The 24,214-nt window shown below is 38.0% G+C and overlaps 1 protein-coding gene across 3 annotated transcripts in view; it reads right to left on the minus strand.

Annotated features, from left to right (window-relative positions):
• Positions 1 to 6,105: 6,105 nt before the first annotated feature.
• The window catches only part of YIPF7 (Yip1 domain family member 7), a 51,561-nt gene continuing 33,452 nt past the window's right edge, over positions 6,106 to 24,214 (minus strand). For 2 of the 3 annotated variants that reach the window (XM_059887519.1, NM_001103258.1), the window contains 3 exons: positions 18,283 to 18,428; positions 11,609 to 11,790; positions 6,106 to 8,233 (listed from right to left, as the gene is read on the minus strand). In XM_059887519.1, the coding sequence (XP_059743502.1) occupies positions 8,071 to 8,233; positions 11,609 to 11,790; positions 18,283 to 18,428 (491 nt within the window). In that variant the 3' untranslated portion in view covers positions 6,106 to 8,070. Of the gene's footprint in view, positions 8,234 to 11,608; positions 11,791 to 18,282; positions 18,431 to 24,214 lie in introns of all 3 variants that reach the window. The other variant, XM_059887522.1, reaches the window with a different exon arrangement.

Genomic DNA, 24,214 nt, shown 5'->3' on the forward strand with positions numbered 1-24,214 from the left:
GTTCAGATGCTCGGTAGCCAAATAGTAATAATAAATCTTCAGCAAAGACCCTTTTTCAAGTTCATAAAATTGTGTTAATATTTCTAATAACACAAAAATGTTTAGCTGTCTTTGACATGGTCTTCTCATGAATGGCACTACTATGCCAAAAAAATGTTTTCCACTATATTTATGTATACCAATTAAAGTCATCATCCTTTACTTACAATTTCATTCAAGATATATGGAGTATCAAACAGTATTTATTATAATTTTACCCCAGAGATTCTATGGGTAAATATTCACTTATCGAGTAACTACTATATTCCAGGCACTGCTCTAGGTAAATTATGTGCAGCATCCTAGTTCGTCCCCATAGAAAATGAAAGTGTTAGTAGCTCAGTCGTGTCTGACTCTTTGTGACCCCATTGACTGTAGCCCAATAGACTCCTCTGTCCATGGAATTCTCCATGTGAGAATACTGGAGTAGGTTGCCATCCCCTTCTCCAGGGGATCCTTCCAACCTAGGGATGGAATCTGAGTCTCCTGCATTGCAGACAGATTCCTTACTGTCTGAGACTCTAGCAAAGTGAACTCCCAAAGCACCTAGCAAGTTTGGAAGGACTTTGCAAACTCTGTATCATTTGTGAAGAAAATGAGATTCAGAAGGTACATCATGGTCTCAAAGTCACCAAGCTGTTTATATGTGGAGGCAGGACTAGAATCTAAGATTTCCTTTCTGAAAATATGTATTTGGTTACCATAATCATGGATTCTCTATGGGCTGCACCCCACAGACCTACAAGCCTTGTGCCTGCCTAGCTTCAGGACTGAGGAAAGAGCTCAAAGTAAGCAACAGAGACATTAATGGTTTATTGAATCAGGGGAGCTTACACATCTGAAACAAGGCCCTGGAGTGATACTCCACAATGTAAGGTGATGGCAGGCAGGACATGGCAGCAAGTCTGCTCTGGGGGAAGAGAAAATTGCTAGTTATAGGGGGAATTGACATCAAATTAGCTCATTGGTTACCAGAGAAACTAGCAGAGGGGCACACCCCTCATCACCTTTATTAAGAACAATCACTAGCTGGGATGAGGGACAGTATGTAGGAAGGTCAGTCATCTGAGTAGGGTGTAGGTGAAACAGACATTGGTTGAGCAGGAGATGTACAGAGAGCAAGAGAACAGCCATCTTGAGTGGACTGACTATACACACACCTTGGCTGGTTTTTTAAACTTAAAAAATCTATAATAATTATATATATATATATATATATATATCTTTGGAATATATGTATGCAATAAAATAATTTTTTAAAAAAAACCTTGGAAATGATAAGTGCAAGGGTGGCTCTTTCTTTGCTAATGAGGTGACTTTAGGATCTCACTCAAGCTGGTTGTCAGGAGAACCAACCATACAATTAGAAAATTGAAGCTTTCAGTCCTACCCTCCCACTTCTGGGGAGGGGAGAGGGGCTGAAAGTTAAATCAATCTACAATGGCCAATGATTTAATCAACTATGACTATGCAATAAAACCTTTCAGTTCAGTTCAGTTCAGTCATGTCTGACTCTTTGTGACCCATGGACTGCAGCACACTTGGCTTCCCTGTCCCTCACCAACTCCCAGAGTTTACTCAAACTCATGTTCATTGAGTCCCTGATGCCATCCAACCATCTCATCCTCTGTTGTCCCCTTCTCCTCCTGCCTTCAATCATTCCCAGCATCAGAGTTTTTTCAGATGAGTCAGTTCTTCACATCAGGTGGCCAAAGTATTGGAGTTTCAGCTTCAGCATCAGTCCTTCCAATGAATATTCAGGACTGATTTCCTTTAGGAGGAACTGGTTGGATCTCCTTGCACTCTGAGGGACTCTCAAGAGTCTTTTCCAACACCAGAGTTCAAAAGCATCAATTCTTCGGCGCTCAGCTTTCTTTATGGTCCAACTCTCACATCCATACATGACCACTAGAAAAACCAAAGCTTTGACTAGATGGACCTTTGTTGGTAAAGTTATGTCTCTGCTTTTTAATATGCTGTCTAGGTTGGTCATAACTTTCCTTCCAAGGAATAAGCGTTTTTTAATTGCATGGCTGCATTCACCATCTGCAGTGACTTTGGAGTCCCCCAAAATAAAGTCTGTCATTGTTTCCATTGTTTCCCCATTATTTGCCATGAAGTGATGGGACTGGATGTCATGATGTTAGGTTTCTGAATGTTGAGTTTTAAGCCAACTTTTTAACTCTCCTCTTTTACTTTCATCAAGAGGCTCTTTAACTCTTCTTCACTTTCCGTCATAAGAGTGGTGTCGTCTGTATATCTGAGGTTATTGATATTTCTCCCGGAAATCTTGATTTCAGCTTGTGCTTCATCCAGTCCAGCATTTCTCATGATGTACTCTGCATATAAGTTAAATAAGCAGGGTGATAATATACAGCCTTGACATACTCCTTTCCCGATTTGGAACCAGTCTGTTGTTCCGTGTCCAATTCTAAATGTTGCTTCTTGACCTGCATACAGATTTCTCAGGAGGCAGGTCAGGTGGTCTGGTATTTCCATCTCTTTCAGAATTCTCCACAGTTTGTCGTGATCCACACAGTCAAAGACTTTGGCATAGTCAATAAAGCTGAAGTAGATGTTTTCTGGAATCTTGTGCTTTTTGATGGTCCAACGGATGTTGGCAATTTGATCTCTGGTTCCTTGGCCTTTTCTAAGTTCAGCTTGAACGTCTGGAAGTTCTATTCACGTACTGTTGAAGCCTGGCTTGGAGAATTTTAAGCATTACTTTGCTAGCACGTGAGATGAGTGCAATTGTGTGGTAGTTTGAGCTTTCTTTGGCATTGCCTTTCTTTGGAATTGGAATGAAAATTGACCTTTTCTGGTCCTCTGGCCACTGTTGAGTTTTCCAAAATTGCTGGCATATTGAGTGCAGCACTTTCATAGCATCATCTTTTAGGATTTGTAGTAGCTCAACTGGAATTCCACCACTTCCACTAGCTTTGTTCATAGTGATGCTTCCTAAGACCCACTTGAGTTTGAATTCCAGGATGTCTGGTTCTAGGTTAGTGATCATACCATTGTGATTATCTGGGTCATGAAGATCTTTTTTGTATAGTCCTTCTGCATATTCTTGCCACCTCTTCTTAGTATCTTTTGTTAGGTCCATACCATTTCTATCCTTTATCGAGCCCATCTTTGCATGAAATGTATCTCTAATTTTCTTGAAGAAAATTTCCAGTCTTTCCCATCTATTGTTTTCCTCTATTTCTTTGCATATAAATAAAGCCTTTATAAACACCCTAAATGGGACTTCCCTAGTGACTCAGTGGTAAAGAATCTGCCTGCTAATGCAGGTGTGGGTTCAATCCCTGAGTCAGGAAGATCTTCTGGAGAAGGAAATGGCAACCCACTCTAGTATTCTAGTATTCTTGAATGGGAAATCTCATGGACAGAGGAGCCTGGAGGGCCAGAGTACATGGGTTGCAAAGAGTCAGACGTGACTGAGTGACTGAACAACTACAACAGCAAAATACTCAAAAGGATTGCGTTTAGAGAGTTTCTGGTTTGGTAAACACATGGAGATTTGGAGAGAGTGGCATCCTTTAAGAGAGTATGGAGGCTCCCTTCACCATGCATTGCTCTACACATCTCATTCATGTGGATTTTTATCTGTATCCTATATTATATCCTTTCATAATAAACCAGTAATCTAGTAAGTGAGTTCTGTGAAATGCTTTAGTAAATTAACCCTAAGAGGAGGAACCCCTGCTTCATAGCCAGTTGGTCAGAAGTACAGCCCAAAAATACGGGCTTGGGGTTGAAGTAGGAGAAGGGTTAGGCTAAGACCTGTGGCATCTGATGCTGCCACTGGGTATATGGTGTCAGAGTTGAACTTTTATACTTCCTGCCATTGTCCAAGAATTGCTTGTTCTCCTTACCAGAACACTCATTTAAAATTGCCCCAGACTTACACTCATAAGTGAAAATTGATTTGAAAAAATAGATCCTTCATTATGTCACTGAAAAATAGAACAGAACCTACGGTGCTCTAAGAAAAAGCGGAGCAGGAGATTGTCAATGTGATTTTACATTTAACATTCTTCACTGGGAACCAGAGCAAAGTAGAAAGTCATCTGTCATCAAATGTTGCAAAGGCCACTGCCCTAGTTAAACCACTGTGAACTGGGGCACTTGAGTCTCAGTAATTCGGGACTTTTATTTTCAGCACATGTCCCCATTCATTCCTGTAGAAATGAAGGCCATCTCTTGACTCCAAATGTGCCATTTAACTTTTACACATAACCTGTAACTTTCATTCAAGAGTAAAAACAGAAAAGTGGAAAATGTTACATTCTCAGATAAAATAAATTGAAAGCATTTGAGCAAAAGGGAAAAAGTTTTTAAGGGCTTATTCCACCAAAATAAAGTGGGTTCCGCCCTGTAGCTCAGATGGGGAAGAATCTGCCTGCAATGTAGGAGACCCAGGTTTGATCTCTGGGTGGGGAAGATCCCCTGGAGAAGGGAATGGCAACCCACTCCAGTATTTTTACCTGGAGAATTCCATAAACAGAGGAGCGTGGAGGGGCTACAGTCCTTGGGATCACAGAGTTGGACACGACTTACTTATTCAACCAAAAAGATGTATCTCTAGTTGTGTACCCTGAGTGCCTTTCACTTTATCATTTGTTCTGTAACACATCCTACTGACCATAAACAGCACTATTAACAAAGGAAAATATCTCCAATCCATACAAATCCGTATAATGCAAACCCTACTTGGAATGAGAGGAAAGCCCTATACTTCATGAGATTTTTTTATTCAAATGCCAACTAGGTCTGACTCTGCATAGCTTATTTCAACTAGAGTTCAGAAATGAACCCAAGAATCATGAAGGTGTTGCTTTATTCCTGTTAGACACTCTGGATTCTTCTTCTATCTTATCATTTTATTATTATTCCCCAGCAGGTAAGGTCTCTGGCTCTTTCTAGTAGTGGCTAAGGTCAAGGGAAAAGGATGATCTGAGTAGAAGTGGTAGACATATTGACGCTCATGGGAAAATGCAAAGCAGTTTTTGCTCAGTAACAGGAGGGTTAAGTTGTGGTTATGGACACTGGAATTCAGTTCTGATTCAAATCCTGGTTATCGACTGAGTAATCTTGGGCAAGTTATTTGGCCAATCTGTAACTAGTAGCCTCATCTGTAAAACAGAGGTGATAAGAAAACTTCATGGAGTTATGGTCAGCATTAAGGGAGTTAATAATGTAAAGCTTCTAGGTCAATGCATAGTAAGTCTTCAGTAAATAACAAAATTATGAAAATTTTGCACATGCATTTTCTCATGTATCATTTTCCAAAATATTTTCATGGAGTTGCCTAGCATTCAACCATCGAGATGAACAAAACCTGATTTAACTTATTGCCTATTGTAACATATTTTTTGATTGTTTCAATTTTTCACAGTTACACATTTGTTTTTCAGATTAACATTAAAGTCATTGCTAGTTTCCAAGAAAAATATTCCTTGATTTTTTTTAATTGGAATTATATTAAGCCTATACATTTATTTGGAGAACATTATTTTACATAGTCCAATTTTCTTATCCTGGGATATAGGATATCTGTCAACATATCTGATCTTTTTAAAAAGTGCCTCTAATATTTTATAATTATTTTCATAGACACCATTTATATTTATTTTTACATTAATTCTTAAGTATTTTAAAATTCTGCTGTTAGGAACTATTAAATGAATTTATTCTTATTCCTTGCTGTTACAAAACATTTAGTATTTTGTTTATGGTGTTTTTTTATAAGATGTTATCATTTTTCATAGTAAAAGAATCAAAACTTTTTGGGGTATAACTGTTTTTATACACAGAAAAACAATGTGAACCTAAATCCTAAATTTAGAGCAACTTTTACCTATAATATTTTAAAAATTAAAATACTTTCTAAAAGGTAAAAAATTAAAATCTGTAATATAAATATAGCTCTAAGAAATTGTTAGGATAATACCACAGAAAAATTATTATCATAAACAGCATTTTTGCTTCATCTCCCTTAAACAAACAGTAAGACCAATTTAGTCCAAGTAGAAAAAGCAAGAACTTAAGGAAACACTATAATTCGTTAACAGGTTCATTTATTAATTATAAAGTACAGAAGTTTAACACCACAGCACTGCCTTCTCCTCTACATGTTCCTCCTTAGTATCCTTCTCGTAATTCTGTAATTATCTTGTTTATTCATTGCTTACTGTTTTATTGTCTATTTTTTCCCCACTCCCAGTGCAATTTCTATTCAGGCTGCAGCCATTTTTGTCTTCTTTACTACAATAATCAACACCCACTGTAGAGGAGGAAAATTTTTTTCTTTCTTCTCTTCTAGGTTCTTTGGCTGGCCAAATAATTAAGTTAACATAAGATAGATTAACAGGAGAAAACAAATTTAATTTCATTCATATAGAAGCCCCAAAGATACAAGACTCAAAAGCAAGTTGAGCAACTGAGGCTTATATGCCATCCTGAGCTAAGGAATGGGATAGGGGTCTGGAGCTTCAAAGGGGAGAGGGGTAATTCACAGGACAATCACAGGAGCAGATGTTTGGTAATTATGTATGTGCCCTGCCATATGCACAGGTCTTTCACACATTCACACATCACATGTTCCCCCTTGTCATTGTCTCCTTTCCCCTCCACACCCAGCCCCTCCACCTGCACAATCAATGTTTTCCTCTTTACCTATCATTTGTATTAGCACAAAACCATCTTTCAATGTCTCTCATCTTAAAATAAAAATTCTTTAATTCAACATCACTCTCCAATGATGGCCCAGTTCTCTGGCTTTTAAAGGGGGAATGTTGTGCTTATGTAAATATACACATATGTATACACACAAATGTATAGATATATATATCTATATATATCTATAAAGATGCATGTAGGTTGATAGATCTATGATGGGAAGATGTAATTTTCTTCTAGATGTTTCTTTTTTCCAATAAAATAAGAAAAGTCATCAACTAACAGAAAAGAGTATTAGAGATCTGAGTAGTGAAAAAATTGTTGTAGTTATTGTTTAGTCGCTAAGTTGTGTCTGACTCCTTCAATCCCATGGGCTATAGCCTGACAGGCTCCTCTCATGGGATTTCCAAAGCAAGACTATTGAAGTGGGTTGCTACTTCAGGGGATCTTGCTTCTCCAGGGGATCTTCCCAACCCAAGGATCGAACCTGCATCTCCTGCATTGCAGGCAGATTCTTTACCACTGAGGCACCAGGAAAGCCCTAGTGAAGAAATTGTTTGAAACAATTATCTCAGAAAGTGAAAAAGTGAATTTGGTAGGGTAATACAGTAGGATTTGAAAGGTAGTACAGAGCAGCCGTTTAAGATGTAGTACTATAATAAAGGAGAAACAAGTAGCATTTCCTCCATTCACATTCATCTATTCAGGGAGCAAATGGCAAGCTTACTGAGGACATACATGTTCAAGGGAGAAATTATAGCAATGAACCATGGTGTCTAAACTAAGTAAGAAGGAAATGAGGGCTTCAAACTGGTGAATGAATGCATTGTTCAAATGGAACCAAACAACAGTTGGGGAAGTAAATGAACAGAGGAATAGGAGATTCAGTTCTCAGGTGAATAAAACTGTAAATAATCCTCCCCTGCAATTCTCCAAAGGTCCTGCACAGTGTGACTTTAACCACTTGTACACAGCTTGAAATGTCATGACGTTTTCTCAGAAGGCTCAGTGTGGATTTCCTCTACCCAGTCAAGTATGATTTTACTTCCTTACAATTTCTCAGAAATGCATCCATTAAGAAAAATAGAGTCCATCAGTACAACAACTATATATCCTTTTATCTTAAAGTATTTTAAATTGTTTTAATGCACCAACCAAAAAGCAAATCATCATTCAAACCAAACAGCCTATTAGAGTCCCATCCTTAAGTGCTGTTTTGTCTCTCTGCTTATTATTCTCTTAGCGATAAAAACAGAAATCATATGACCAAATGTGAACGCTAAACCATTTCCAAGATAACCTGAACAGCAAACAAATAGAATCCTGTAATGCCATCTTGAGCATTCTTCAGAAAACTGTTACGAGGGCAAAGAGTCCATAAAGTAAGGCGCAAGGATAGGCAATGAGAAGTTGCTGTCCTTCCATGGCCAAAGCTGACGTGAAGATTTTGGAGGCTGAGAGACTACACCAGCCAATGATGACCAGTGCCGACACAGTTCCAAAGGTGCCCCTACAGCAGAGACCAAAGAGACGGTTATCTTATACCAGGAGAGAAAGAAGTTATTGAATCACACAGCTGCCTCTAAAATGTCCTTGGTATATTTCCTCCATTTGTAAAATGAGGGTGAAGGGTAATAGGAACTAAAGGCCTCGGCCAGTTAGAATTTTGAGTCAAGTTCACCATTAGAAGCTAAATATTTCATAGGTAGGTAAAAGCTCAGATTACTGGAAATAGGATTGACCTACAGTCACTTTCCGGAGAAGGCAATGGCACCCCACTCCAGTACTCTTGCCTGGAAAATCCCGTGGACGGAGGAGCCTGGTAGGCTGCAGTCCATGAGGTCTCTAAGAGTCGGACACGACTGAGCAACTTCACTTTCACTTTTCACTTTCATGCATTGGAGAAGGAAAGGGCAACCCACTCCAGTGTTCTTGCCTGGAGAATCCCAGGGACGGCGGAGCCTGATGAGCTGCCGTCTATGGGGTCGCACAGAGTCGGACACGACTGAAGCGACTTAGCAGCAGCAGCACAGTCACTTTCATAAGTCAAAATCACAATTACTAAAATTCTTTTATATGAACTATGTTTAGAGACTTCTTTTATAACTACAAATTTCTATTCCCTGCTTTCTTCCTAAATTTGCCCACTGTATGAGCATAAAAATGACTGGACTTGAATTCCAGTGGGGTTCCCACCCCCCAGTGCTCCAGGGCCATGTCCTGGGTTTTTGTCTGAGACAGCAAAGCCTGACACAGCTCAGGGAGGGAACAGATGGAGCAGGAAGGCACAGATGTGTGTGGCCTCCCAACTCATTGCTGAAGATCCCTTTGGTTGGTGTGGGTGTAGATTTTTATAATATTGAAATGGATTTGTTCAAATTCATGTCTTCAAAAAGTAACTATGGAGGCAATTGGTTCTTTAGGAAGAAAGGAGAATGAAGTGACTTGACAAAAATTGCAAGTAAGATGGACATTAAGTCAAGAGCTGCTAACTCCCAGCAGCATATTGTTATGTTTGCCATCAAACTACACTGCCTCACTTGATCTGGTTCAATCTGAAATTGAGGATTGTGCTTATTATTTGTGACAATGACAGAAATACCCACTCTTAACAGTGGAACCACAGCAAAACAAGTGGAAAGGTACACTGTGTAGTTTGCAGTGGCTTAGGATTGTAAATAAACCAAACACATTTTAAAGCACTCTAATAAATATTATGTCTGTTGGCTTAATTAATGCTATTAGAAATAAAATTTAGAGGATTCAATTTACCAGTTTTTTGTGAACAAAAATGTGAGATTATATATGATTCATTTGAATGTTATAGTGATACGCCCAAAAAGGTAATCTCAGTTTCATGGTCTTTAGGGATCAGTTAGTTGTTCCTTATTAATATAACTTAATGGATTCTTAAATCATCCTTTACATTTCAGAATGAAAGTCTAATGAAAAATATCAGACTACTGATGATTCTCAAAATTTGAGTTGTAGTTTTTATTTTGTTCTTTTAATAATCCAGAGTGATTTAAGATGCCCCAAAGCTCAACTTTGTGAGAAATAATGTCTAAAACATAAAAAATTTTAAATGGCAGATCATTATAGTATTCTTTGGCAAAAGCATCTGACAAAATAGAAATTGTAAAACTGAACTCTCTAGTAACATGTCAAACATCCGTATCAAACAACATAGTAAACAGAAGAGCTAGTTAAAGAACATGATATACAAAAGTCAGGAACAAGACTCAGGAAATATACACCTAACTCACATTGTGGGCTTCACTGGTGGCTCAGACGGTAAAGAATCTGCCCGCAATGCGGGAGACCTGGGTTCTATCCCTGGGTTGGGTAGATACCCTGGAGAAGGGAATGGTTAACCATTCCAGTATTCTGGTCTGGAGAATTCCATGGACAGAGGAGCCTGGCAGGCTACAGTCCATGGGATCACAAAGAGTTGGACACTATTGAGTGACATTCATTCACTTTTCACATTGTACTTAACACATTCAAGGTTTCCATTTGCCATTGTATTCCTCTTTTTTAAGTGTTGAGTACTCACTGGTAAAGTAAGGGTTTGCTCTATGTTATTCTGAAGACCATTACTTCCAACAAACTTAAGGTTACCAGGAGGTAAAGAGTGGGAGGGATAAATTGGAAGATTGTGAATGACATATACACTCTATTACATGTAAAGTAGATAACTAATAAGAACCTACTGTACAGCACAGGGAACTCTGCTCTGTAGAGGGAAATCTTTCCCCCTTCCCTGGGAAGGGAAGCCAACAATGTGAGCTAGAGGTATATTTATCGAGATATATTTAATACCCTGTACTACCCCATATGGGAAAAGAATGCAAAAAATAGTGGATATATGTACAACAGATTCACTTTGCTGTACAACTGAAACTAACACAACATTGTAAGTCAACTATCCTAGAATAATTTTTTTTTAAAAAGTGTTATTTTCAAAATGAAACCATATTAAAACAGAAAAGCACTTCTATCTATGCAATTCTCAATAATGTTATGAAGAAAATATTTGAGATTATATCTAAACAAAAATATTAGTCTTTCTAAAATGTTTATCTGGCATTGACAAAGTCTGTATAATAACCTATCCAATATAGTGTTAGTAACCTAAAACTTGGATCATCCGAGAAAAAAATGTGAATTGTGTCTATATGGAAAAATGAGCACTGGTAGCAAATGATATATTTCTAATTGGGTTTGGAGCTTGGGAGGTGATAAAGAACTATGGAATTACTTGCTCTCCCCAGCCCAAAGTGGTAGTGCTCTGTATATGCCCTAGGAAAGTGCCCAACAGAAGTGTATTCACTGAATCCTTATGTATATTTTTGAATTACAAATACTAACTGCCCAGGAAGTAAAAAAGAAAAAAAATATTGACTGAGTGTATATGCTATGAAGTTTTCTAGCATCAATATTCTCACCAGGGTTCCTGGGAGTTCTGCACTACAAGGAGCCCAGCTGAGAAAGAACAGTTGCTTCCCTCCTAGAAGGCAGAGTGCCTGGGAGCTGAAGCAATTTGTCAGGATTCACCAGGCACTTACTCTTCCTAATTCAAACAAGTGAATTTTCTGTAGTTGGTTATATTACCCATGGCAATAGTTCATATTGAAGAATGTGACCACGAACGAAGTACCAATTTTAAAGATAACTTGGTTTAATTTATTTTTTAAATCATTGAAATAGGAATAGCACCTGAGCCAAAACCGACCTACTTTCCTGAAACTGTATGTAGCTTTTAATAGCCAGTTTCCCCAATCTTCCTACGAAAATGATCAGAAAGAGGTTCACTGTTGCACTGATGCGGCAAGCTTCAGCGATGTTTGTACATGTGGGGTCAATTACTAACACAGACACTTACTGCAGTGAGAAGAAGATGGCGCAGCTGGAGAGGATGACCATGGGGAGCAGGCAGTATCCCAGCACGCTCGCCACGCAGCCATAGGACACTCCTGAAGAGCTCATCAAGTTCAGTAAGGCATGAATACCTAGGCAGCCAATGGCACTCATGCCATACACATAACCAAATTGGACTTTTCCTGCCTGAAACAATGGGAAGAAAACCGTTTGGATACACAATGAACATCAAGAAGAAACCAGATTGTCAACAAAGCAGAGAATACTTTCGAATCATTCAGCTCAATGTTATTCATGTCTTTGGAGTATAAGCATCAGGAGATTGGGAGCTCTAAAGAAAAACTGATTGTAATATAGATTCAGGTCATGAAAAAAATACCCTCTATACATGGGATGGCACAAGCATGCTTATATCCCCAGACTGATATTTTTATTATAGATTGCCTGTTGGGGTACTAGGCATAGGTGAGGATATATTTTCTTTCCTTATTTGTTGCACAATTAAATGAATGAATAAATGAATAAAAAATTCCGATTTAGTCTTGGAGATTTATAAGACATAATAGTAATATTATCAAACATCTGTTGCATTTACTATCTTAGGTCCTGTTCTAGAGATTCTACATAAATTAATTTATTTAATCCACACTATATAATGAGTAGGTATCATTGTTGTACCCATTATACACAGGAAGAAACTGAGGGGCAGAGAGATTATGGGACTTGCCTAAAGTAAAATAATGCTAAGCACTGAGGCTTAGCTTGAACCCAGGCAGTCTGGCTCTACAATTTAGGCCCTTAATACCTGCAGAAGCTCCAATAAGTGACAGAACAAGGGGACCCAGGTGGCGCAGTAGCAAAGAAAATGAAAGTGAAAGTCGTTCAGTCGTCTCTGACTTTTTGTGACCCCATGGATATACTGTCCATGGAATTCTCCAGGCCAGAATACTGGAGTGGGTAGCCATTCCTTTCTCCAGGGGATCTTCCCAACCCAAGAATAGAACCCAGGTCTCCTGCATTGTAGGCGGATTCTTTATCAGACGAGCCACAAATCCATCTTCCAACACAGGAGATGTAGGACACATGAGTTCGATCTCTGGGTCAGAGATTCCCTGAAAGAGGAAATGGCAACCCACTCCAGTATTCTTGCTGGGAAAAATCCCATGGACAGAGAAGCCTGGCTGCTACAGTCCGTGGCGTCCCAAAGAGGTGGACACAACTGAGAATGCACACACATGCAAGCTAGCATATCCCAAACTTATGTGACTGGAGAATCCTGTTTTCATAATGCCTACTACCAGCTTAACTAAACAGACTTTATGAAAAACTGATTTACATAAAGCAAGCAATAGTGAATCATAAAGGTATTGTTAAAGGAAGTCAGACTAAAGTATTCAGGATAGACTGCTGATCTGAGGATTCATCAGATAGCCATCACCCGCACAATACTGGAGACTTGTTGCTGAAGCAGCTCCATTAAACTCATCCAGGGAAAGTCACAAACTATTGTTGATTCAACAGAAGATATTTTAATGTTTGCTATCCGAGGATGCCAAATCTCCAGTAAAAAATGCATGTCATTTTTATATATACATTAAGCTGGTTAGAAATTCTAGATAAAGATTGAAGAGGCTGACTCTGATTTTCATGGAAATTATACAAAACCAACAAAACTGATTCACAGAGAGAGAGCTTTTTCGCTGTCATTTTTTCTTTTCCATAGCTGTTATTCATGAAGTCCTTATATCTTACAGAATAAAGAGATATTTATTTTGTAGTCAATTAACGGAGAATATCATGACCATTTTATTGTTCAAAACTGTCAAGCTATTTTGAATTTTTCTTCCTCTGCAGTTAGGGAAGTTGATCACTACTAAGTTCTTTCACAAAATGTCCCTGAGCTATGCTGCAGAATTCTCTCCTGCATTAGCCATAATAAGTCCTTCTGGCTATTTTGTGAAGTAATGCTGATAATGCTAATGGGTATGCTAAAAGAAGCACATCAGTTATGAACTGCACTATTGGATGAGTTTGTTCCACTTGGAAAATCGTGACAATTTCAAATAACTTTCATGTATTAGAGAGACATTTTACTTGACATTTAATTGGATGGCATAATTCAGAGGTACAAATAGTTGTAATGGTGACACACAACTTCCCTACACTCAAAGGACACGTAGCTGGCCCATGACTCTAACCAGTTTTGTGAATGGGGTAAACAGAGGGTGGATTAAATTAATTTGGTAGTAAAATTGTCCTTTTTCATATCAGTTACTGACTTCTCTCTTTATCTCTTTCTCTTGTTAGATTATCCAGTGTGAGGCTTAATTCCATTTGGCAGGGGCCTTTCTCATTTTTTAATTTGTTTCACATTCTAATAAGGGCTTGTAATTGAACTGGAAAATAAATGTTCAATTTCTTTTTACATTTCAAATGTTTGAGATCATCCTTGTACCATTACTACATCTTATTTGAAATACTTCTTATTCTTGATTATGCTTTTATATTGGCCATGCATATCCCTTTTCCAGATCACACTTACAGCTCTACTAGAAAAATTAAATGGAGCCATAATTTTAAAACATTTGTGTTTATGGTTTGGGGGCTGAAAATAATTTTAAGAGGAAAAATAAGTAAAATTAAATCTGTGTTGAGTGTTTGAAGCTGTTCTTTCTGGTTTGCTTCCTGCAACATGAAGAAAGTCCCCTAAAAGATATTGTGCTTTGTATCAACATAAATCATAAAAATGATGAGTATGTGACTATGAATATTACACCTCTGGAGATAATGAGCAGATTTGAATATTGTTTCTGGATTGAGTCTTGCTTTCTTTATTATAGTGCACTACCAGCTCATAAAATCATCTTTTACATTTTAATTTCAGATATCCAGGACAGGGTTAAAGCCTCAAATGGACTCTGAGTTAAAATATGGCTTTATTAATATCCAGCTGAGTTTTTCAGTCCTTATTGTTCTAAAAGTATCAGAATCAATTCCGGAGTAACTGCATGTGATAGTAAAGTTGAAGTGAGAATAGCTACTTAAAATCTTTGAGAAAATATGAATTTTTACACATTTCCTAAAATTTCAGATTTGAAATGAACCTTAAGAATCACTTGTATAAGCCTTTTTTTTTTTTTGGTCTTCAAAGTGAAAAAAAATGGAGGCCTAGAAATAAGAAATAAAAGGTTCAGGATCTTATCTGGAGGCAAAGTTAGGGGCAGATCCAAATTTTTCACTCTCAGTTGAGTTCTTTGTTTGTATTGTTTTACACTTAAAATTGAGGCTATTTAAATAATTCCAACTAACATAATGTACCCAAAAAAGATCTTAATGGGATTAATTTTTTCCTTTAGGAGATGGTAATAGTAATATTTTCTACGAAAAAACAAACAGCTGTTATATTACAAATTACCTGAAAAAGAAACAAGAGTTAATATGTTAAATTAATTGTTTCTGACTATTTGATTAATTGACATGGTCTTACTTGCAACTTAATCTAATATTAATCTAACTTAATCTAATATTATCAAATTACTGTGGCAAAGGCAGAAGGAATGTTTGAAACTGAATTAAAACTCTAGTTGATATAGTGTTATACTTGCAGAGTATTTGCATTTGCTGTAGTTCAAAGGAAGAAATAAGATGCCATAACTAAATACTATTGTATTGGATAAACATGACGTACTTGTCGACCAAGTTACAATGCACAAACTAGATTTCTATCAGAATTTTGATTAGTGTTATGTACTTAGTAATGCAAAGTGAAAATTAATTTAGTTGCAAATACATTTCATAGCTACTTTTGAGAAGTATAGCTGCATTAGGGGAGTGGATAGCTGTAAGAAACAGAAGTGAACTGAATAATTAATTTAAGGACTTTTCCTAGCATCTTAAATTTTCTGTATCATCTCTCTTGCCAAGTTTACCATTTTGTGCCTTAATGAAACTGTACTTGTCAGACTGGCTTGACCATCTTTTTCATCCTCTGCTTTTAATGTGCTGTCATTACCTCCTTAATGTAAAACCATAAGCCTTTCCTATTTCTTATTTTTCTCTCCTTTTTTGAGGGGGAGAAAACATTTTTCTAAAGTATGAAATAGAGTATCTTCTAAACTTAGGAGGAAAAATATTCTTTTTTGGTGACTCCTAATGCCCCATGGAAAAGAAATGCAAAAAAGCAAAATGGCTGTCTGAGGAGGCCTTACAAATAGCTGTGAAAAGAAGAGAAGCCAAAAGCAAAGGAGGAAAGGAAAGATAGAAGCATCTGAATGCAGAGTTCCAAAGAATAGCAAGAAGAGATAAGAAAGCCTTCCTCAGCGATCAATGCAAAGAAATAGAGGAAAACAACAGAATGGAAAAGACTGGAGATCTCTTCAAGAAAATTAGAGATACCAAGGGAACATTTCATGCAAAGGTAGGCTTGAGAAAGGAGAGAAATGGTATGGATCTAACAGAAGCAGAAGATATTAGGAAAAGGTGGCAAGAATACACAGAAGAACTATACAAAAAGATCTTCACAACCAAGATAATCACGATGGTGTGATCACTCACCTAGAGCCAGACATCCTGGAATGTGAAATCAAGGGGGCCTTAGAAAGCATTACTATGAACAAAGCTTGTGGAGGTGATGGAATTCCAGTTGAGCTATTTCAAATCCTAAAAGATGATGCCGTGAAAGTGCTGCACTCAATACGCCATCAAATTTGGCAAATTCAGCAGTGGCCACAGGACTGGAAAAGGTCAGTTTTCATTCCAATCCCAAAGAAAGGCAATGCCAAAGAATGCTCAAACTACCACACAATTGTACTCATCTCACATGCTAGTAAAGTAATGCTCAAAATTCTCCAAGCTAGGCTTCAGCAATACGTGAACTGTGAACTTCCAGATGTTCAAGCTGGTTTTAGAAAAGGCAGAGGAACCAGAGATCAAATTGCCAACATCCACTGGATGTATGAAAAACAAGAGAGTTCCAGAAAAACATCTATTTCTGCTTTATTGACTATGCCAAAGCCTTTGACTACGTGGATCACAATAAACAGTGGAATATTCTGAAAGAGATGGGAATACCAGACCACCTGACCTGCCTGTTGAGAAACCAATATGCAGGTCAGGAAGCATCAGTTAGAACTGGACATGGAACAACAGACTGGTTCCAAATAGGAAAAGGAGTTCGTCAAGGCTGTATATTGTCACCCTGCTTATATAACTTATATGCAGAGTACATCATGAGAAACGCTGGGCTGGAAGAAGAACATGCTGCAATCAAGATTGCCGGGAGAAATAACAATAACCTCAGATATGCAGATGACACCACCCTTATGGCAGAAAGTGAAGAGGTCCATCACTTCATGACGATGAAACAGTGGAACAATGTCGACTATTTTTTGGGCGCAAAATCACTGCAGATGGTGACTGCAGCATGAAATTAAAAGGCTCACTCCTGGAAGAAAGTATGACCAACTAGAAGCATATTAAAAGCAGAGACATTACTTTGCCAACAAGTCACTAGTCAAGGCTAGGTTTTTCAGTTGTCAGTTGGAGAGTGGACTGTGAAAAGCTGAGTGTGAGAATGAGTGACTGTGGGTTAGAAGACTCTGGAGTCCCTGGATGCAAGAGATCCAACCATCCATCTGAGAGATCAGCCTGGATTTCTTTGAGAATGATGCTAAGTCGTAGTTGGCCACCTCGGAAGACTGACTCATTGAAAAGATGATGCATGGGGGATGGAAACAGGAGGAATGGACGACAGATGTGAGATGGCTGGATGGTTTGACTTTTGGAGTCTGGTCTCTGGGAGTGTGATGGACAAGCCTGGCTTCTGCGTCATGGGTCGCAAAGAGTGGACACGACTGAGCGGACGAACTGAACTGAATATCATTGTCAAATTTAGAAAAAAGGACCCAAACAAGACAACTGGTGACGTCAGGGGGGTTAATGTCTTCATAAAAAACAGAAAACTAAAATGACAGGGGAAATATACAGGTCGAAAAAACAAATCACTGCTTATCATTGCAAGTCTGTTTATTCATAGTAGCCTAACCAGGAACAAGGAGACTCATCTCAGACCTCACAGGATATCTGCAATAGTCTGGAGACACAACCCAGAAAAGAAAATATTGAGTAAATAGGGGATGTTTGTTTAATGTTACAACAGAAATCACACAGAAAGCAAGAAATAAAATTTTGGCCCTATTATTTTCAAATTTCACATGTTCCTTCAACTTTTTCAGATTGATAGTCTTTTTTAAACAACAAAAAAGGCTTAACAATAAGAAAATCATTTATATGATTTCCTGCTTTGTTGAAAATCTGACTTGGTGATTTGATTTTCAAAATTCTATTTAAATTTACATTTTTTAAAATTTGTCATAAGAAGTGATGACAGTTTCTTTTTGCCATTATGGTTCAAGTAGATATGTCTCTCTTACTAAAAAAAATGTAGTCATGAATTAAACAAGTTTCAGTTTATAAAGTGATATACTACTTTCTGTGTTTACAAAGACAACTTCAAAAAATGACATTTGGAAGGGCATACATTAAAATCTGATACTTGGCTGTCATGTATACAGAAGTAGAAATATGATATTGTAAACATGAAACTCAGATTATGGTGTAAACCAACGTTACCTCAATTTAAAAAAGAAAAAAAATCTAGAACTGGCTGCTGTTCATTACCAAAAGTAGGGTGGCTCCTAGAGCCATGCAGAATAGGATGGGCCCAGTGAGATCTGTTTCATTCATAATGCTGCCATCTGCTGGCTTCATTGGGTTTAACACTGTCAAGGTTTTTTGCCATATGTGATCAAAATTAATTCCAAGTTCTGCAAAAAAAAAAAAAAAAAAAAGAGATAACATAAATATAGAAAGATAAGCATGAGTAATATTCTTTAATTAAAGTTAACTTATTAATTTACAAAGCACTTTAATCTGTTTGTTATACCATCATAGTCTAAAGTTCTATGTAATACATATGATACAGAGCAACCTTAAACAAAAAGAATGTATATTCCCACACAGTGTCCTAGAGGATATATTTTAGAGATATAGTCAAGGAAAAAATTCCTGCTCTGCAGCAAATATATGGTTAAAATCTAGCCAAAAGTGAAGAAAGAAATGGAAATTTTCAGTAAAGATATAAAATATAATGGTAGCTAACAACCCACTCCAGTGTTCTTGCCTGCAGAATCCCAGGGACGGGGGAGCCTGGTGGGCTGCCATCTCTGGGATCGCACAGAGTCGGACACGACTAAAGTGACTTAGCAGCAGCAGCAACAAACCAAAAGTCCCATCCTATTGCACATTTAGTTATTTCTTTTTCCTGCGTTTTCAACTGCTAACACTTTTGAAACTTGTTCTATGAAACATGCATCATTTTCAAATCAGTTCAGTTCAGTTGCTCAGTAGTGTCCAGCTATTTGCGACCCATGGACTACAGCATGCCAGGCTTCCCTGTCCAACACCAACTTCCAGAGCTTGCTCAAACTCATGTCCATCGACTCTGTGATGCCATCCAACCATCTCATCTTCTATCATCCCCTTCTCTTCCCACCCTCAATCATTCCCGGCATCAGGGACTTTTCAAATGAGTCAGTTCTTCGTATCAGGTGGCCAAAGTATTGGAGCTTCAGCATCAGTCTTTCCAATGAATATTCAGGACTGATTTCCTTTAGGATGGACTGATTGGATCTCCTTGCAGTCCAAGGGACTCTCAAGAGTCTTCTTCAACACCACAATTCAAAATTATCAACTCTTGAGTGCTTAGCGTTCTTTATAGTCCAACTCTCACATCCACATATGACTTTTGGAAAAACCATACTTTGACTAGATGGATCTTTGTCAGCATAGTAATATCTCTGCTTTTTAATATGTTATCTACGTTGATCATAGCTTTTTTTCCAAGGAGCAAGAGTCTTTTAATTTCATGGCTGCAGTCACCATCTGCAGTGATTTTGGAGCAGAAGAAAATAGTCTGTCAGTGTTTCCATTGTTTCCCCATCTATTTGCCATGAAGTGATTGCCATAATCTTTGTTTATTGAATGTTGAGTTTTAAGCCAGCTTTTTCACTCTCCTCCTTTACTTATATCAAGAGGCTCTTTAGATCCTCTTTGCTTTCTGCCCTAAGGGTGGTGTCATCTGCATATCTGAGGTTATTGTTATTTCTTCTGGCAATCTTGATTCCAGCTTGTGCTTCACTCAGTCAAGCATTTAGCATGATGTACTCTGCATTAAGTTAAATAAGCAGGGTGACAATATACAGCCTTGAGGTATACTCCAGTCCATTTTTCCATGTCTGGTTCAAACTGTTGCTTCTTGACCTGCATGCAGATTTCTCAAGAAGCAGGTCAGGTAGCCTGGTACTCCCATCTCTTGAAGAAATTTCCACAGTTTGCTGGATTTCCCACAGTCAAAGGCTTTAGCATAGTCAATGAAGCAAAAGTAGATATTTTTCCAAAATTCTCTTGCTATTTCCATGATCCACTGGGTATTGGAAATTTGATCTCTGGTTCCTTTGCCTTTTCTAAATCCAGCTTGAACATCTGGAAGTTCTCGGCCTATGTACTGTTGAAGCCTGGGTTGGAGAATTTTGAGCATTTCTTTGCTAGAGTGTGAGATGAGTGCAATTGTATGGTAGTATGAACATTCTTTGGCATAGCCCTTCTTTGGGATTGGAATGAAAACTGACCTTTTCCAGTCCTGTGGCCACTGCTGAGTTTTCCAAATTTGCTGGCATATTGAGTGCAGCACTTTCAAAGCATCATCTTTTAGGATTTGTAGCAGCTCAACTGGAATTCCATCAGTCCCACTAGCTTTGTTCGTAGTGATGCTTTCTAAGGCCCACTTAACTTCACATTCCAGGATGTCTGGCTCTAGGTGAGTGATCACACCATTGTGGTTATCTGGGTCTTTAACATCTTTTTTGCATAGTTCTTCTGTGTATTCTTGCACCTCTTTTTAATATCTTCTGCTTCTCTTAGGTCCATACTGTTTCTGTCCTTTATTGTGCCCACCTTTGCATGAAATGTTCCCTTGGTATGTCTAATTTTCTTCAAGAGTCTCTAGTCTTTCCCATTGTATTATTTTCCTCTATTTCTTTGCATTGATCACTGAGAAGGCTTTCTTATCTCTTCTTGCTATTCTTTGGAACTCTGCATTCATATGGATATATCTTTCCTTTTCTCCTTTGCCTTTTGCTTCTCTTTTCTCAGCTAACTGTAAGGTCTCCTCAGACAACCATTTTACCTTTTTGCATTTTTCTTCTTGGGGATGGTTTTGATCACTGCCTCCTCCATCCATAGCTCTTCAGGTGCTTTATCTATCAGATCTAATCCCTTGAAAATATTTGTCACTTCCACTGTATAATCATAAGGGATTTGATTTAGGTCACCTGAATGGTCTAGTGGTTTTCCCTACTTTCTTCAATTTACATCTGAATTTGGCAATAAGGAATTCACGATCTGAGCCACAGTCAGCTCCTGGTCTTGTTTTTGCTGACTGTATAGAGCTTCTCCATCTTCGGCTGCATAGTATATAGTCAATCTGATCTCGGTATTGACTATCTGGTGATGTCCACGTGTAGAGCCGTCTTTTGTGTTGTTGGAAGAAGGTATTTGCTATGGCCAGTGTGTTCTCTGGGCAAACTCGGTTAGCTTTTGCCCTGCTTCATTTTTTACTCCAAGGCCAAATTTGCTTGTTACTCCAGGTATCTCTTGACTTCCTACTTTTGCATTCTAGTCCCGTATGATGAAAAGGACATCTAATTTTCAATTAGCAGTGTTATTTAATCTGAAGACACTTAGCCAGGGTCTGGTATTTTACCTCCGCTCCTCCTAATGAGCTATGCTATGCTAACTATGTAAAACTCCACGGAAGAGAAAAGGTTCTTTCAGCAAGTAACAGCAATCATGGGTGCACACATATTTCAATCAGGCCAAAGCTCTGTGTTGTTGAGTGTGTGTATTCAGAGACTGAATTCTTGAGACAATTAACCTTTCTCTTTTTTGAGTAGTGATGGTAAAATAAAATAACCAAAATCACTGAGGCCGTGTCTGTGAGTCTAAACTCATTTATACGTTTGTAATTTTTTTCCAGTGCCTTATTTTTCAAAGAATTGTGACTGCCACATTACATATTACATACTCCTCTGCTAGATTCTGTTCCTCTTATATATTTTTCATTAAAAAGAAAAGAAAAACACCCAGATACTTGACATACAGTGAATAAAGAAATAAATTCCAGGATTACATCAGTTACTTTTCTTACCACTCCGATAAACTTTAAGATGTAGAAAAAAAAAAAAAAAAAACATTTATAAGGAAGAAGAATGTAATTTCACTAGTTAGGAACCAGTAATTAAGCTGATTTCCCTCCTGCTATCATCTTAAATTTGAATAAGAGTGAGGTGGGGGTTAGGAAAAACTGAAGCTAAACTACTATAAAGTACATACGTTTCAGTTGGAAAGAGTGGAAATCTTTTAGCTGAATGTTTTTACTGAATTTTGCTGTAAGCCCTGGAAGATTTACATGTGTTGGTCTTTCTGACACGCATGGAGGCAAGCACTGTTAGTTTATTTCTACTTTGTGTGTTAGATGGTTGAAGTTTGGGGAGATGAAGTAAGTTTTCCAAAGTCACAAAGCCAGTAATAGAAAATTTAGGTTCCAGCGCTGGAGAATCTGACACAAGAACTCATACTTTTCAAATAAATAAATAGATAACAGTTCAATTTAAAGGATAGATAGAGGAATTGAATAGACATTTTTCCAAAGAAGACATCCAAATGGCCAAGAGGTACATGAAAATGTGCTTAGCACCATTAATCATCAAGAAAAAGCAAATCAAAATCACAAAATCATTTAACACCTGTTAGAATGGCTAACATCAAAAAGAAGTAAGTATTGGTGAGGATATGGAGAAAAGGCAACCCGTCAATACTGTTGGTGGGACTGTTAATTGGTATAACCACTATGGAAAGCGCTGTGGGGGTTCCTCAAATATTATAAAAAAATAGAACTACCATATGATCCAGCTATGTCATTGCTGGGAATATACATGAAGGAAACAAAACCAGGATATCAGAGAGATACCTGCACCTCCACTTTGATAGCAGCACTGTGTATGTCCATGCCAAGTCACTTCACTCGTATCCAACTCTTTATGACCCTATGTACCATAGCCTGCCAGGCTCCTCTGTCCATGAGATTCTTCAGACAAGGATGGGTTATTTACTATTAGTGCCACCTGGGAAGATAGCAGCATTGGGTACAACAGTCAAAACCACCTAAGTGTTCATTGATGGATGAATAGATTTAAAAGTTATGGTGTATATATATATATATATATATATATATATATATATATACACACACACACACCATGGAGGGCTTCCCTGGTAGCTCAGCTGTTAAAGAATCTGCCTGCAATGCAGGAGACCCCAGTTCAATTCCTGGGTTGGGAAGATCCCCTGGAGAAGAGATAGGCTACCCACTCCAGTATTCATGGGCTTCTCTGGTGTCTCAGATGATAATCTGCTTTCAATGTGTAAGACTTGGGTTCAATCCCTGGGTTGGGAAGATCCCCTGGAGGAGGTGATGGCAACCCACTCCAGTATTCCTGCCTGGAGAATCCCTATGGACAGAGCTTCCTGGTGGGCTACAGTCCATTGGGTCACAAAAGGTTGGACACAACTGAGCAACCAAGCGTGCACATGTGTGTGCACACACACACACAGGAATACTGTTCAGTCATAAAAAATAAAGAAATTCTATTATTTGTGACAACATGAATGGACCCTGGGGGCATTTTTCTAAGTGAAATAAGCCAGAAATAAAAAGCCAAATACTGCATGGTATCACTTGAATGTGGAGTCTAAAAAAAATTTTTTTTAAGTCAAACTTACAGAGTCAGAGTAGAAAAGTGGTTGCCATGGGGTAGGGGAAGTAGGAAGAGATCGGAAAAAGGTTAGAAAAGCAGAAAAAGAACCCACCCTTTTAACCATAGCTTTGATTGAGTCAATGTGCATCTAATCTTATAATGTTTGTATTTTTTTTAAGTGTGTTCAGTTCTCCCATGTGAAGGATTGTATTCCCAAATCATTGGTACCTGGCACTTAACTTCCCTTCACAGGATTTAGTAACCCTCTTTGGTCAAAGAGAGGGTATAGTTCAGTTTCTTCTATAGTGGCATGTACCACCTAAACACCTTGCAGAGCTAACATTCTACACACAGGGTATCAGATGAAATTTCAATGATTGCCATGACATAGAGGGGTCTTGCTCCAATAGGGACCTAGTCAATTTCAGAATATCAGCCAGACATGGCCTGAATTAGGATAGAAGGTGTATCTTTCACTCTTTCCACATCCAGGGTGACAACTGCTAGCCACCCAAACTTGAAAAGAAAGAATACGAATTTAATTTGAGCAAACAATTTTACAGTTCAACTTTCCTTTTTACTTTTACAGTGTATTTGTATATTTCTTAGTGAACATATACTTTGGAAAATATGAGCAGTTCATCAATTTAAAATAGCTTAGGCTGTCTAATGTGATATTTAAAATAGCAGATTTAAAAAATTGATAAATGCTTAAGTTGAAGTTGATGTCACCTGAG

Source organism: Bos taurus, chromosome 6, assembly GCF_002263795.3.
Source record: "Bos taurus isolate L1 Dominette 01449 registration number 42190680 breed Hereford chromosome 6, ARS-UCD2.0, whole genome shotgun sequence".
In the NCBI taxonomy this organism is placed as follows: domain Eukaryota; kingdom Metazoa; phylum Chordata; class Mammalia; order Artiodactyla; family Bovidae; genus Bos; species Bos taurus.